This window comes from Salminus brasiliensis, chromosome 10 (assembly GCF_030463535.1).
Source record: "Salminus brasiliensis chromosome 10, fSalBra1.hap2, whole genome shotgun sequence".
NCBI classification, from domain to species: Eukaryota; Metazoa; Chordata; class Actinopteri; order Characiformes; family Bryconidae; genus Salminus; species Salminus brasiliensis.
Genome location: NC_132887.1, coordinates 38,132,834 through 38,145,714, shown reverse-complemented (window position 1 = coordinate 38,145,714; position 12,881 = coordinate 38,132,834). Strand labels below are relative to the sequence as shown.

The 12,881-nt window shown below is 45.9% G+C and overlaps 2 protein-coding genes across 4 annotated transcripts in view; one reads left to right on the top strand and one right to left on the bottom strand.

The window, feature by feature from the left end:
* Window positions 1-2,669: 2,669 nt before the first annotated feature.
* On the top strand, window positions 2,670-9,691 carry tmem54a (transmembrane protein 54a). Of its 2 annotated transcripts, none has more exons than XM_072690560.1 (6): window positions 2,670-2,684; window positions 5,705-5,901; window positions 7,548-7,607; window positions 7,708-7,908; window positions 7,994-8,134; window positions 8,263-9,691. In XM_072690560.1, exons 1-6 carry the CDS (start codon window positions 2,681-2,683, stop codon window positions 8,407-8,409), a joined length of 750 nt encoding a protein of 249 aa, XP_072546661.1. In that variant the 5' UTR covers window positions 2,670-2,680; the 3' UTR covers window positions 8,410-9,691. The 2 variants fall into 2 exon arrangements, with proteins under 2 accessions (XP_072546661.1, XP_072546660.1); XM_072690559.1 differs by having other exon boundaries at window positions 8,260-9,691.
* Window positions 9,692-10,074: 383 nt separating this feature from the next.
* Window positions 10,075-12,881, bottom strand: part of lck (LCK proto-oncogene, Src family tyrosine kinase) — a 40,972-nt gene continuing 38,165 nt past the window's right edge. For both annotated transcript variants that reach the window (XM_072690031.1, XM_072690032.1), the window contains 2 exons: window positions 12,594-12,725; window positions 10,075-11,789 (listed from right to left, as the gene is read on the bottom strand). In XM_072690031.1, coding sequence (XP_072546132.1) covers window positions 11,584-11,789; window positions 12,594-12,725 — 338 coding nt within the window. In that variant the 3' untranslated portion in view covers window positions 10,075-11,583. The remainder of the gene's footprint in view (window positions 11,790-12,593; window positions 12,726-12,881) is intronic.

Here is a 12,881-nt window from a genome sequence, read left to right as displayed (position 1 = left end):
AGACGAGGGCGGGAAAAGACAGAACAGGTAGGTAAAGAAAGGCTCAAAACAGAAGGTAAAGAAAGTCCCAGAAGACCCAGATCTTCCACTGGAGAGACATGGGCCTGAAGCCTTGCCTGTTCTGCCAAAATTGTAGTGGAGGACCATGGACCTGTCCATTTAAGTTCCCCTCACTCAGCCAGGCCCAGGTCAAAGGTTGCAGAAGTGTGGCACCATCAATTATGCCAAATCATGCAACACAGCAAGGTACCACATGTGGTCTTCACCCAGCTGGAGAGGCTGGAGAGCACCCTGCAGGTTTCTTCTCCAACCCAAATCTAAGAGCTGTGCCTGAAACTCACCCAAACACCATCCCTAGATGCTAAAATCAAGCTCACTATATAGGGAACAGTCACAATTGGTCATAGCGAGGTGTGCACTGAATCTGGAAGAAATAGCAGACGCTAGTGCAGTGGCTAGCATGTTGGCATAGCAACTGCACCACTTCCTGTTAGCATATGCCATATAGTATTAGCACACAATTGGGATCCACCGGCTCCCACTTTGAGGCAGATAAGCAGTTGAGGCTGGCTACCCAAAGCCACACTGCTACCATCTCTACACTAGCTAAACAGGCCATTTTAGCATTAGCATTAGCCTGCTAGCAGCAAGGAGCAGGGAGGTCAAGGGACTGCAAATCTAGTAACAAGTGTACATGGCTTGTACACCATTACAGTGCATTGTGGGATTGGTACAGTGCACTGAAGTCAGCACTAGGTTCAGACTATGCTACCCTAACCCTAAACCCTAAAGTAGTGCACTTTAGAGTGAGTAGGGCACAGTTTCAGACCCAGCATAGGGTTGGAGGCCACTTGCATATAGGGAGGTCATTTAGAAGATCATGTCCCCCTCAAATACTGCACTTCCATGCATCTTTAATACCACCTCAAGGTCTGGTCTGGAACCAGGCCCACTCAACGAGCATGGACAGCAGAACCCCTGTACCAGGACCAGGACCAGGACCAGGACCAGCACTGTTCTATGTGAAAACCCAGTCAAGCTACTTACAGTTCATGACCTTCAGATCAAAACGGGTTCCTGTGTCCATGAAGCTCCAGGGCTGAAAGGGGACTGGAAGGCTAGACTCAAGCCCATTCAGACCAGCTGGCGGCAGCAGAGATTTGCCAAGAAATCCAGCAGTAAGCATGGGCAGGTCAGGCCAAACATCCTGAATAACAGCCTGTCCACCTCGATCATTCTCCAGAGGGCGTACAGACCAGGCTAAAGCAGGCCAAATCAAATACAGCCAAAACACCACAGCCGTCCTCATCATCAACACCAGCCCCATGGTTAAGAAGGTTGCCTGCTATGACCCAAAGCAAAAGCCCCCCACTGAAACTCACTGACACCTCCTCTTTGCTTGTTTAAATAAGGCTGTGCTCACCTGATCAGACGGCCAGCATGATCATGTGATCAGAGGTGCAGCCAATCACACAGAGTCCAATTTATGAGCCGTGGATTGGGTGCAAAGCATTGGATAGCTCAGCTCCAGTCCTACAGCTTCCTCTGAATCTCACTGGATCTTCTGGATTGCTAGGAGGGTATTACTAGGCCTGAATCATTGTACAAAACAGGTGTGATTTGCATATGCAAATTTTTAACATCAAATAAATGTTAGCGAAAGCTTAACGCTATCAATTCCAGCTGTAAATGTTTTGAACATTTATTTAACATTTAATTTTCATTGTTTTCATTGCATCCCTCAGTTTGACTTACCACCCCGTCACAGTCAGTAGCTTGTTTTGTCTAGAAATTTTGTACTTTTGCTTTAAATGACATCACTGGACCCCTCGACGCACCCAAGAACCAAACATTCAAGTTCGGCCGTTTGTTTATTTCTTGCCTTTTCATGTTGGACAAGGTCCGGCAAGCTCCACCCAACAACCCCGTCACGCAAAATATTTAGATTTATTTAATAGAAAATGCTTTTATTAAACCTTTATCCTAGTAATGCTGAGACTATATTATAATTATAATTTACGTTGATCTGGTAGGTCTGCTAGGTCATGAACTTGATCATATAAAGACCTGTAACCGTTTTAAGAAAATTGAAATTTACCACCCCGTCACAAATCACTAACTTAAATATTATTGTAATTATTGTACAAAATGTATGTACATTTTATTGTAAATAAAATTGTGAATAAAAAGAATAATATTATTAATATTAATTATGTCTGAGATGGAAATATGATTTTTTTTGTTATTCTTAATAAAAAAATATATTATAAAAAAATGCAAAGTGGAATTCCTTGATATGGAAATGGGACAATTTAAGTTTTCTAAATAATTTATTTTTTAATAATTTTCAATGATATTTTACATTTCCATAAACATTAAAAATCAATTAAAATACATTTTAATAAAAACGTGTGTAGATGGAATTGTATCCAAACACCAGAAAAACTGATATTTATCAACAAACAGCAGACAAAAACTCCAGGTGTGTAAGTGGAAGGGGGCGGGGCGTGAAAAAAATACGGGGGCGTGGTCTAATGTCCTCGGAGCCAGGTAGGCGGAAAGGAAACGAAGAATGTGGAGCTCGCTGGATCCCAGCAGGACGATCTGACTGTTTTTATTTACTCACCCCTCAAGCTGAAGGATGACCTGAAGTGTGTGAGACAGGCTGCAGGAGTCGAAGATGGGTGAGTCTGAGCTTCAGTTTAGGCGAAGCTGCTGTGAGGAACAGCCGAGAGGGAAACGGGCTGCCTTGGGCGGGGCAGCTTTCCTGACGGGCGTATGTATGGTGACCAGTCTTACACTCGGCGAGGGACTCCTCATGGGCTCATTATGTCCAGAAGTAGGTCCAGGATCTCCAGTTGCTCAGCATATTTGCGCAGAGAAGCTTAAACATCTCCAGATCTCCAGATGGAGGATAATGGTTCCAGTGGAAGCGTGGAAGCTCCCATACTGGAGTAGCTGGGGGAGAAGCATGGGGGTTAAAAACACCTCCAGTGATCCAGGGCTGTCTGCAGAACCTCAGAGCTACAGACTGTCTGTAGAAGCTGGGGTCTGTTAGCTATCTGGCGTAACCTCCTTATATGATGGATATAATTAATAAAATCATTTACATGATACAATATACTATTATTTATTAATTAATTAATTAATTAATTAATATGTACACAAGTATAAGGGAACTCTATGTCTATGTCCGAGTGCAACAGCCCAGCAAGGGCTCTCATGGGTGGATCATGGGCTTGGTTCCAGGTGGGTTCCAGGTGGGTTCCAGGTGGACTCTGAGTGGGTTTGTACATGTCTTGTCGCCGGGACCCAGTTGAGCCCCCCAAATGGTTTTAGCCCACCCTGATCTGGCTTGGCTCCCATCTGGGTTGGCCAGTTTAACCCCTCCCGGTCCCATCACTCACTCTGCCTGGTGGGCTTCCAAATGTGGGCCAACATGGAACCCATGGTTCTGGTTCCCACTCCCAGACTGACCATGCAGGTGTCTACGCTGACGACCCACCTCTGTCAGTGTGATAGCATTTAGCTGTGTGAGTGTGGAGCAGCACTTACACCAATCAGCCATAACATTAACACCACCTCCGTGTTGTACACTCCTGGTCCATTCTCTCAGCTCAGCCCAGTTATCAGCCTCCTCTCACCCTGTTTGTTCTTCAGTGGTCAGAACCTCACAGGACTGACCACCACAAAGCAGGTCATTCTCAGCACTGCAGTGGCACTGACGGAGATGCCAACAGCGTCCTGTGGGCTGCGGCGTCCTGTGAGCACTGATGATGGACTAGAGGATGACCAACACAAACAGGGTTCATGGTAGGAGTGTCTAAACACTGTGTCTGATCCACCCGTACCACCACTGCAACACACACACCACCAACACACTCGCCACGCCCATCTCCGTCAGTGTCACTGCAGTGCTGAGAATGACTGACCCACCACCCAAATACCACCGTCTGCTCTGCGGTGGTCAGTCCTGACCATTGAGGAGCAAACAGGGTCTGATAGCAGAGGCTGCAGAGAAACAGATGGATACAGTCTGGAGTGATAGAGCTACAGTATAGATGTATAAACGAGGAGGTGGTGTTAATGTTATGGCTGATCTCCAGTGTCTAAATATGACTTTGAAGGACTTTCTGACACTGCATGTGTGAGCAGCCCTCCTGATTTGACTTGACGTGGGTCACGTGACCCTGAAACCAGCCTTTCCAGACTTTTAGCTTCTTATCGCCGCCGTCGGTTTAACTGCTGGAGGCGTCTCATTAGGATAGTCATGGAATTTCATGGGTTTACGGCCTTCGGTTTTCCTTGTGACTCCATGTTCCAGACGCTTGAGCTCAGAATTCCTTGCTGTGTTTTGGTAGCACCGGCTTTTGGAACCTGATTTTCAGCTTTTCTCTTAGTCGTAACACACAGTTGGTGTGTGTAACTGACACACACACACACACACACACACACACAGAGAAGAGGTCTCTGGGTGTCTTTGTGTGCATGTTGAATCATGTAACAGCTGTGAATCAGAGTATCTTTTGTTGTTATTTGGTTCAAATCTGAACAAATGATTCAATTGAATCGAAGATTCAAGAGGAGCTGGAATACTGTTTAGCCCTTATGACAAGCTGACAGTGGCTTAGTATCAAGGTAAGGCATATTTAAAAGTTATGACAGGATCTCCAAATGAGGACGGCATCTCAAAATGACGACCTGTCCGATGTGTCAAATTTGCGTTCTCTGTTCTGTATCTAGTACCCGGGCAAAATGGCTCATTTATTCCTCTGCATTTAAGAGAGAGCTACAGGTTGGGGGCGCTGTGGGAGCTCACTGATTGGTGGTATAAAATAAAAAGGTGGGATAAAAACCAAGCCCACCCTAGTTGTTGTCACCAGAGTTTAGTGGCATGCTACGCTCGGTTAAAAGACAGAGCAAGCAAACCTGGATGAGCCAAAAACACACCTGTCTAAAAACACACCTGGGACCGGTCATTTCGACTTTGTGATGATGGTTGGTGCTCCATACAATCAATTTGGGATGAGCTGGGGAGTCCAGGTTGATGAGGTGGGGTGGTGATCTTCCAACATCCTGACCTCACTGAATGCTATGAAATCTTTACAGCAAAAAAAAAACTATAAACGAGCAGGTGTCCCAATACTTTTGTCCTTATGGTGTGGGACTGGGAATGCTTCACTTCTTAGCATGAACCAACTGTGAGGCCTTAAGCTAATTTGTTTGTATCGGTTCCTGCGACATCCCTAGTAGCCATGCTTGTTGATGTTGTATAAGTCCTTGTCTTGCGCTCTGATTGGCTGTAGCTGGTCGCTGCACCAACGTAAATTTGGCCCAGTATGGTCTGCCGTCTGGGTTAAGTGTGGGAGTTGACCCTGCTACTCATAAACTAACTAGCAGCAGTCCTACAAACGTGCAGAGATGAGGTTGGTGACAGTCGGAGTGCAGTGTTTGTTAGCAGCATTAGCCTAGCATCGCCTGTCCTCGACTAAACAAGCACACATCAGAAAGCAAACATGCCTTGGCTGATTGACCGCGTCTGGGGTCAGTCATCAATCGTGTCCGTTTGATTTTCTTGCCGACCCGATCTTCTAACGACAAAATCACTGGTCAATCAACATTTATCACTGTAGACCCTCACCTGTCTCTTAGTCCTCTCGGTTTTACCTGACTCAGTAAGGTGTGTTTTTCCTTCTCTCTCCAGGGCTGTGTTGCAGAAGTCTGAAGGATGAGAAGATCCTTATGAAGATGGGTTTGGGCCTGGTGCTGGCCGGCCACGTGAACTTCTTGCTGGGCGCTCTCATGCAAGGAACCGTGCTGAGGGACGTGAAAGTGAGCACTCAGTTTGCCACCTTAGAGTACGCCATCACCAACATCATCGCCCTCGTAGCTGGACTGATGGTATGGACCAACAACAACGTCTCTGTATCTGCTAGTATATCCCAATGGTGTCCAGTCCTGCTTCCTGAGATGCTCCCTGAGCACAGCATCCCTGTTTTTGCTGCTAAGCTTCATTTAAAGAAGGGGTCTTCATCCCTCCTCCTGAAGAGCTACCGCTAGGATTCAATTTCAAAACATCTACACACCTCAATCAGCCAATCAAGGACTGAAGGCAGGGATTAGCCAGATTCGTTGAGAGGGTTGGTTCCAAATGTCTGCGGAAAGGTGGCTCTCCCAGAGCAAGGCTGAAGGGGGCCTTGGGAGAAGGTTTCAGGACCTTCTAATCCTAATTCTTAGGACCTTCTAAAATGCTTTAAAATGTAAAATGATCCAATAAGTAGATGCTTAAATTTCATTAGAGTTCATGAACTTATTCTAATTTTGATGTTTTATTTTAGCCTGTTTTTTCCTCCCTTTAGTCTAACTAAAGCTGCTGCAGCATCAGCACCACACCACAGGGGGGTGCTGCAGTGCTTCACTGTTTCACCCAGTTAAACACCACTTTCACAATCACAGCTTTACCTGTGTATGTTAAACTTCAAGCTAGTCCAGTCACCTATTAAACCGGTCCACAATCTAAGGTACACTAAATGGACAAAAGTATTGGGACACCTACATGAGCTTTTATAACATGCCATACTTATGACAATCCATAGGCATTAATATGGAGTTGATCCCACCCACCCCCCTTTGCATCTATGACCGCCTCCACTCTTCTAGGTAAGCTTTCTACAAGATTTTGGAGTGTGCATCTGTGGGAGGTTTTTTTATCTAGACGTTTGTCTAGAAGAGCATCTGAGAGGTAAGATACTGATGTTGCCTTGGCTTGGAACCTTCACTGGAATTCAGTGAGCTCTTTAGAACCACCCATTCTTTCACTAACGTGTGTAGAGGGGCTTGATTTTATACACCTGTGTCAATGGGATTCATTAATCATTAACAGATGTGTCCCAATACTTTTGTCCACATAGTGAGTGACGTCAGCATGTGGTCAAGGTAGGAAAGTGTCTGCAGTACCCTTTATTTTTCATGTTTTATAAATCACAATATCAAACGTGACTTTCTAATGTTGGAGCCAGCGCTTAGACAGCTGGGCCACTCTGGAGGGCCAGGTTTCTCACTTGGAGGAGCTCTTTATCCAATAGGAGATCTCCTAAACTTGGCAACAGTAGTCAGGTAGTGTGAGGTATTTCACACACTACGTCGTAGCTCCAGTCCAAAACTAAGAAGACAGAGTCTTCACACCCTCAGTCTCGGCCTCAGAGGCTCCGCCTACATGGAAAAAGGCAGCCCCCAGTTCAGGGGCCTTGCTTTCTGGAGGTATGTCTGAGGTACAGGTGCCCAGCTAGCCCACCCGCCCTCTTCTTACGCACCTTCTAACACACACACACACACACTCGGGCTTGTTTATATGATTCAGTTCAGGCGAGTGTGGGAAGCTCTTAGGAGCAGGGCTGGGAGCCTGGGAGCCTCAGGAGATGCTACGTCACACAGCTTCGCTTACATGTCTGATTGTATCCGTTGTCACTAAAATCTTTCCGGTGTTTGTTTTTTTTCCCTCCTCCTGTGATCCGTCTCTCTTCCCTCCACCGCGTCGGAACCTGCAGGCCATTATAGCTGGGATTTTAGCCATCGTTCTCTCCAAAAACATGAAAAAACAGCCGCTGGTAAGAGAGCACTTGCGCACGCGATAGTCTCCCTCTCTCTCTCTCACTCTCTCATTCAAGCCCTTTGTTGATGACCTTTTCTGCCCCCCCTCCCCTTCAGAAATGGTCATTATTAGTGATGAGCATCCTGGCTTTCCTCTTGGGCTCCGCCTCTGCGGTGAGCGTCACCGTCTCCATGGTGATGGCCATCAGTAACAGCGGCTTGAGTCTACTGACGCAGTGCAAACTGAGCGGCAACATCAGCACCTACAACACCTACCGCATCACCGACGAGTGCCCCTTCGACCCCACCCGCATCTACGTGAGCGAAGGTCAACCTTCAGAATACCGAATCTCAGATTTACCAACCCCCCTGACCGCACTGTGTGCCTCCTCTCCTCCCGCAGGGGACGACACTGATCCTCTGGGTGCTGCTGGTCATGATGTCCGTGGTGGAGGTGGTGTTTTCCGGGCGTTGCTTCGTAGCCTGCACCGCGTTCCTGCGCCTGGCCTGCCCCTGGAGGAAGAGGCCGCTGAACGCCAATAGGGTAAAACCAGCAGCTCCTTCTGTTAGTCATTTTTCCTGGTGGACTTCAGCTCCAGCCCTGAAGACCCACCTCTCCTCCTTTAAATGTGTGGCTTCTTTTCCCATATGTCCTTTTGTAACCCACAGCAGGTGCGCATCCGTATCCCGGAGGATTCCGTACCAGCATCACCTGTGCCACCGTCTTTCTTTGGCAGCCCAGAAGAGGAGGAACCGACAGAGGAGCATGATCTTCTGGATGCAGCCTCGCCCACTGAGGAGACAAGTGACTGGCTGTGAGCCAGAGGTCCACCAGTGTGGAGTGACCAGCAGCAGTGGCCCGCTTTCAGATCTCTACTTCTTAACTGTATTGCTTAGTTTTATTGTATCGAGCCCATATTTTTATGTTAGCCAATATGGGACCAGCTCCAACCACTCACTGGCCACATTATTAGAAACACCCACCTTGTACTTCCACTCACAGGCCAATTTATTAGAAATATCTGCATTGTAGCTCCACCTTGCTGGTGTTCAGTCAGAGACTGTAGACCGTCTGTTGATGCATAGGTTAGGGGTTAGGCCTCCATCAGTGGCCGCTCTCAGAGTCACTCTGGGATCTTTTTGGGTGGTGGACCTTATTCCAACCTAGCAGATATACTGACGAGAGTAGGAACCATTTACAATCGATCCACCACCCAAATAGTGCCAATACGTCAATACTGTACCTCCATATCGTGGACCTATTCTGTAGAAGCTCGAGGAGTGGAAGTACAAGGTAGGGGTTCCTAATAAAAAGGGGACTGACCGCAGAATAAGGACATCGTGTTAGTAGTCTTGCCCAAGGAGTGTCAAGAGTGGTGTGCTTAGCTGGCTGGGGAATCAAACCCTAGTCAGTTCTTCTCACATCAGCGTACGCACAACCCACGATCTGCGTTCAGGCTAGGGCATAGGGTGCGGTGTAGGGTATATGGCTGCGCATAGCCTATGAGTAGGATGTAGCGCAGATTCAACGAGGAAGCAAAAATTGGCCCAATTTTGCAGTATTGCTAGACTCCGCCCCCTGATTTTTACAATAGAAATCTGATCATATCACCCCTGTCCTTCATCAGCTGCACTGACTACCAGTGTCGGAGCACATCCATGATAAAATAATGCTGTTATTATTATTATTATTGTTGTTGTTGTTATTATAGTATATGTAAACAGACTCACTAATGTACAGAACACTGGAATGGGTTCGACAGCCATGTCAAAGAATAGGCTGGCTGTTCATAGGTTACGCCTTTCCTCTGTGGCACACCCCTTACCTTATTATTATTACTATTATTATTATTATTATTATTATTATAGTACCACATTAGGTACCACATTTGGTTCCATAAAGAACCATGTTTTTAGGACGATGTGCGAGTCTGAAGAACTTTATGGGCCCAAAATTGGTTCTGCTTTCTGCCAGATTTGTTGTTGTTTGTTTGTATTAGTTTTATTGCTAATAATTTTATATCAGATATTTTCTTATAATCATGTATTTTAATAATTTTTGTTTGTTTATTTTTGTTTTTGTTACATGACAGTGTAATAATACAACTACACGTTCTAAGAGATTGGCTTCGTCGTGTTTTTTGGAAATGTGCACAGAAGGTGAAGCCCGCCCACTACCTAGAATTGCTGCCTGTGCTGGGAGGTCACATAAAGCTCCACCGCAACATCCCTGAAGCTCAGCACGCTTGGAGGAGAAGGTTAACTGCCATTTCTTTTACATCAGCTAACGGACGCCCGTACTGACTAGCTAGCTGCTTAGTGATGAGGCAGAGGACGGACCATCCTGCCACCGATGTTGGGCTTTTAACTTGCCCAGGTCAAGACCTCTCCGCATCCTGCTAGTGATCATGATTGGATACACCTGGTAGCTTTCCCCAAGGTCTTCTTTTAAAAGGGTTTGTTTGACAGCACTCATCAAATTGACCAACATACAGAACATTGGGAAAGTACAGGGAGCTCAGTGCAGATCTGAGAACGGCTTTACCATAGCTATAAAAATAATTGTGATTTCTTTTTTTTGTGATAATTGTAGGTTTTGACATGCTGAGGGCTGGGCGATATGGCAAAGACGTAATATTTCAATACTCAATATTTCAATTATCATGATATTTAGTTTTCCTGAGGTTTGCTAACAAGCAGACATGATACATCAGTGCAACTGCAGAACCATAAATGCTGTAAAATTACAGTGTGATGACTTAATTTTATTCAGCATATTACGGAACAAGAAGAAAAATCAGATTAATCAATTAAAAAAAGAGATAAGTAAGATAATGCCATAATGGTCCACCATCCAACATCAAATATCTATCAGAAATCTATTTTTTTACATCCAGGTTAATTTGACAGTGTGACATCCCCAGTTGGTGTTCATATGTTCTAATAATATTAATAATCAATTATTTTTTATATACTCTTAATCTGGTAATTGTTCTTTGCATTGTCATAATTTTATGACTATTGGACCAATAGCCTACTAGTAGGATGTAGCGCAGATTCAACGAGGAAGCAAAAATTGGCCCAATTTTGCAGTATTGCTAGACTCCGCCACCATAATTTCATGACTATTGGACCAATAGAAATGCTCTAAAATGACTTATTATACTTTTGAATTTTGTTTACATTTTTTGTAAAGTCCTTCTTCTGCAAAGTTGCCTTTTTATAGACACAAGATTTTTGCGTGACTGCGACCATATATGTCTGAGTAAGTATTACCCTTACCATTGTAAGACCATTTTTTTTTTTATTTATATCTAATTTTACCCCATTGGAAGGCTGATTACCCAATTCTCGTTCATGTGAACTCCCCCCGTCACTAGCAATGCTCTCAACACTAGTAGACAAGTGCAAATGCATTTGCACTGAGAGAAAAGCCAGCTCTGATACAGCCGCTAACAGAGGCCTGTGCTGACCAACATCACACTCAGAGCGATGTACACGTGGATGGAGCCTTAGACTAAGCCCCCACAGCCATCACGGCCTTAGACAAGAACGTCCGCAATTCTAATGACAGTTGTGGGGTCAAATGAAAGATGACAAGGAGAAAATGGATAAATGAAGTAAGTGTGTAAATACAAAACTAAAAGGTAAATCAAAGAGTTTGAACGTTTATAACTGCACTTATTTTCCACACAGTTATTTTGCCTGGAGAACAGGATTCTGAGGGCAGGGTAGGCCAATGTCTGGAGCATGCTTCCTCAAATACTGATACGCTGCAAGTATATGCTCGCATTCCGGCATAATTTATCACGATACTAATAACACATCCTCATATCATAACATTTGGTCTGGGAAGAGCGGCCCGGCAGTCTCCGGCAGTTTGTGTGCTGTACATATAGTCCCCCTGAAAGCAGTGAAAAATAAACGGCAGTTTCTCGCGTCCTCTGGTGTCCAAAAAGTTCCAAGAGGAAACGGAAGGGATGCTGATAGGCCTCAGCAGGGCTGCTCCTGGTACTGGCGCTCCATGGCGGTGGAGAAATCCTCCAGCACACCCCGCAGATACTCAAAGGTGGGCCGGTTCTCTGGGTTTTCTGTCCAGCATGCGCACATGATGCTGTAGAGGTCCTCGGGGCAGTCGTCTGGGCGGGGCATTCGGTATCCGTTCTCCAAGTTCTGGATCACTTCTGGATTGGTCATGCCTGCAGGACACAGAGAGCCGTTACTGTCGTGTGACTGGTATGTAGCATTTAGCCACATGCGTTTACACTGGGACGCCAAATGCGCCTCCGGTTGGTCAGACTGAAATCTGACCGCTGTGTGGGACGTAATATGCGAATTACCTCGTTGTGCAGTTTTTTTCGCACCCCTGGCGTAGTCAATCAGCCAGGATACTGTCTCTCATTAGCGAGCATGCTAATGTAGCTAATACAACAGAATTCAATATGCAAATTGCATCAAGGTCTTCATTGTGGTGGATTTGACTGGTCAATGGCATCCTGAGCCCAGACTTGCCCAGCTAACATGCCCATAGGTAGCCCAACAAGGAGCCAGAACGTTTTGGCCTCAGGTTGTCTCCACATAGGCATGACCTCCAGGGTCAGTGATGGGCCAGGAGGGGTTAAACATGGGCCTCATCTGGGTTGTACAGTGCATACAGGGCCTAGAGGGGACCCATGTGAGATTGATTAAGGTGAGCTGGAACAATAGGGCCTATTTGGGAAGCCCTCAGAGCCCATGCCCACCTGAAACCCACCTAGCCCTGCCTACAGCAGTGTTCTCCAACCTTACTACTTACCACCTGATTCAACTAGTTCCTGCCATCATAGGCTCTTAATGTGCTGGATGGATCCTGCTAGATTTGGGCTGGAGCTGAAATCCTGCAGGAAGGTGGAGGTTCTCCAGGTGGAGGGTGGAGGGTTGGAAACCACTGGTCAAGTTCTAATGGTCTAATGTTCGTCAGAGCAGAGTCGTATTTGAGTTAATGGACGGTACTGATGGGTTACCTGGGTAAGGGATTCTCCCGAAGGTCACAATCTCGGTCAGCAGGATTCCGAAAGACCACACGTCCGATTTGATGGAGAAGGTGCCATAGTTTATGGCTTCTGGAGCCGTCCATTTGATGGGAAACTTTGCACCTTGAGACAGCATGCAAAGGCAGTTAATAAGGGATCTGGAGCACGAGCCAGACAAACAATTAAACACGTATGAGCCAAAACATTATGACCACACAAAGATGAATAGCATTGATTATTTACGACAAGGTCTGGGATCTATGGTAGAAGGTAGCTGGA

Excerpts from the sequence above, each read along its gene's own strand:
- tmem54a (XM_072690559.1), top strand. Across the intron at positions 5,902-7,547 it reads CCCTCGTAGCTGGACTGATG|GCCATTATAGCTGGGATTTT; the intron begins GTATGGACCAAC and ends CGGAACCTGCAG. Across the intron at positions 7,608-7,707 it reads ACATGAAAAAACAGCCGCTG|AAATGGTCATTATTAGTGAT; the intron begins GTAAGAGAGCAC and ends CCTCCCCTTCAG.